Source organism: Condylura cristata, unplaced genomic scaffold, assembly GCF_000260355.1.
Source record: "Condylura cristata isolate star-nosed mole 26May11 unplaced genomic scaffold, ConCri1.0 scaffold00025, whole genome shotgun sequence".
NCBI lineage: Eukaryota > Metazoa > Chordata > Mammalia > Eulipotyphla > Talpidae > Condylura > Condylura cristata.
This window is the reverse complement of record NW_004567126.1, coordinates 34,090,481-34,091,089: the sequence shown is the minus strand read 5'-3', so window position 1 is coordinate 34,091,089 and position 609 is coordinate 34,090,481. Positions and strand designations below refer to the sequence as shown.

General features: G+C 75.2%; 1 protein-coding gene across 1 annotated transcript in view; it reads left to right on the top strand.

Moving 5' to 3' along the window:
• The window catches only part of CEP57 (centrosomal protein 57kDa), a gene marked incomplete at its 3' end in the record, with an annotated part of 28,120 nt that extends 27,515 nt beyond the window's left edge, over window positions 1–605 (top strand). The window contains exon 5 of the mRNA XM_012729466.1: window positions 236–605. Coding sequence (XP_012584920.1) covers window positions 236–605 — 370 coding nt within the window. The remainder of the gene's footprint in view (window positions 1–235) is intronic.
• Between the last annotated feature and the right edge of the window lie 4 nt (window positions 606–609).

Genomic DNA, 609 nt, shown 5'->3' with positions numbered 1-609 from the left:
CGGGCGAGGACGGTCGGGTGCAGCTCGGGGCCAGCACTGGCACCAGGTGCGGGGCGCCACGCCCCCCCCAGCCCGTGTTCAAGCCCCGCTGCTCCTGTGGCTGGACGGAACGTGCGGTCAGGGTGTGCGGCTGAGCCGAGGGCCCCGCCGGTCCTCTGGGGGGGCGGGGGGCTGCGCCGGGGCTGCCCCCCCGCGCCGCCACAGCTGCGGGCTGACCCGCTCGCCCTGCACGCAGTGACCACCAGCAGCTCGCGAAGCTCATCCAGGAGTCCCCGACGGCGGAGCTCAGAGACAACCTGGAGAGCGAGCTGGAGGCGCTCGTGGGCAGGATGGAGGCGAAGGCCGGCCAGATCACCAAGGTCCGCAAGTACCAGGCCCAGGTACCTCGGGCTCCTTCACTCGTTCTCACGGCGGCGCCCGGCGGGCGGGTCCGCGGCCGGCAGGACGCTCCCCCCGGGCGTTTCCCACGCCCCGGCACCGGCCGGCGCCCCACGGGCCGTTTGTTTCCCGGAGCAAAGCGTCACCTTGCGCGGTGCGTTCGCCGTCTGGGTTCGCCGCCCTCCCCGAGCACCCGGAAGCCCTCGGGGAGCGGCCGGGCACTGAGGGCGC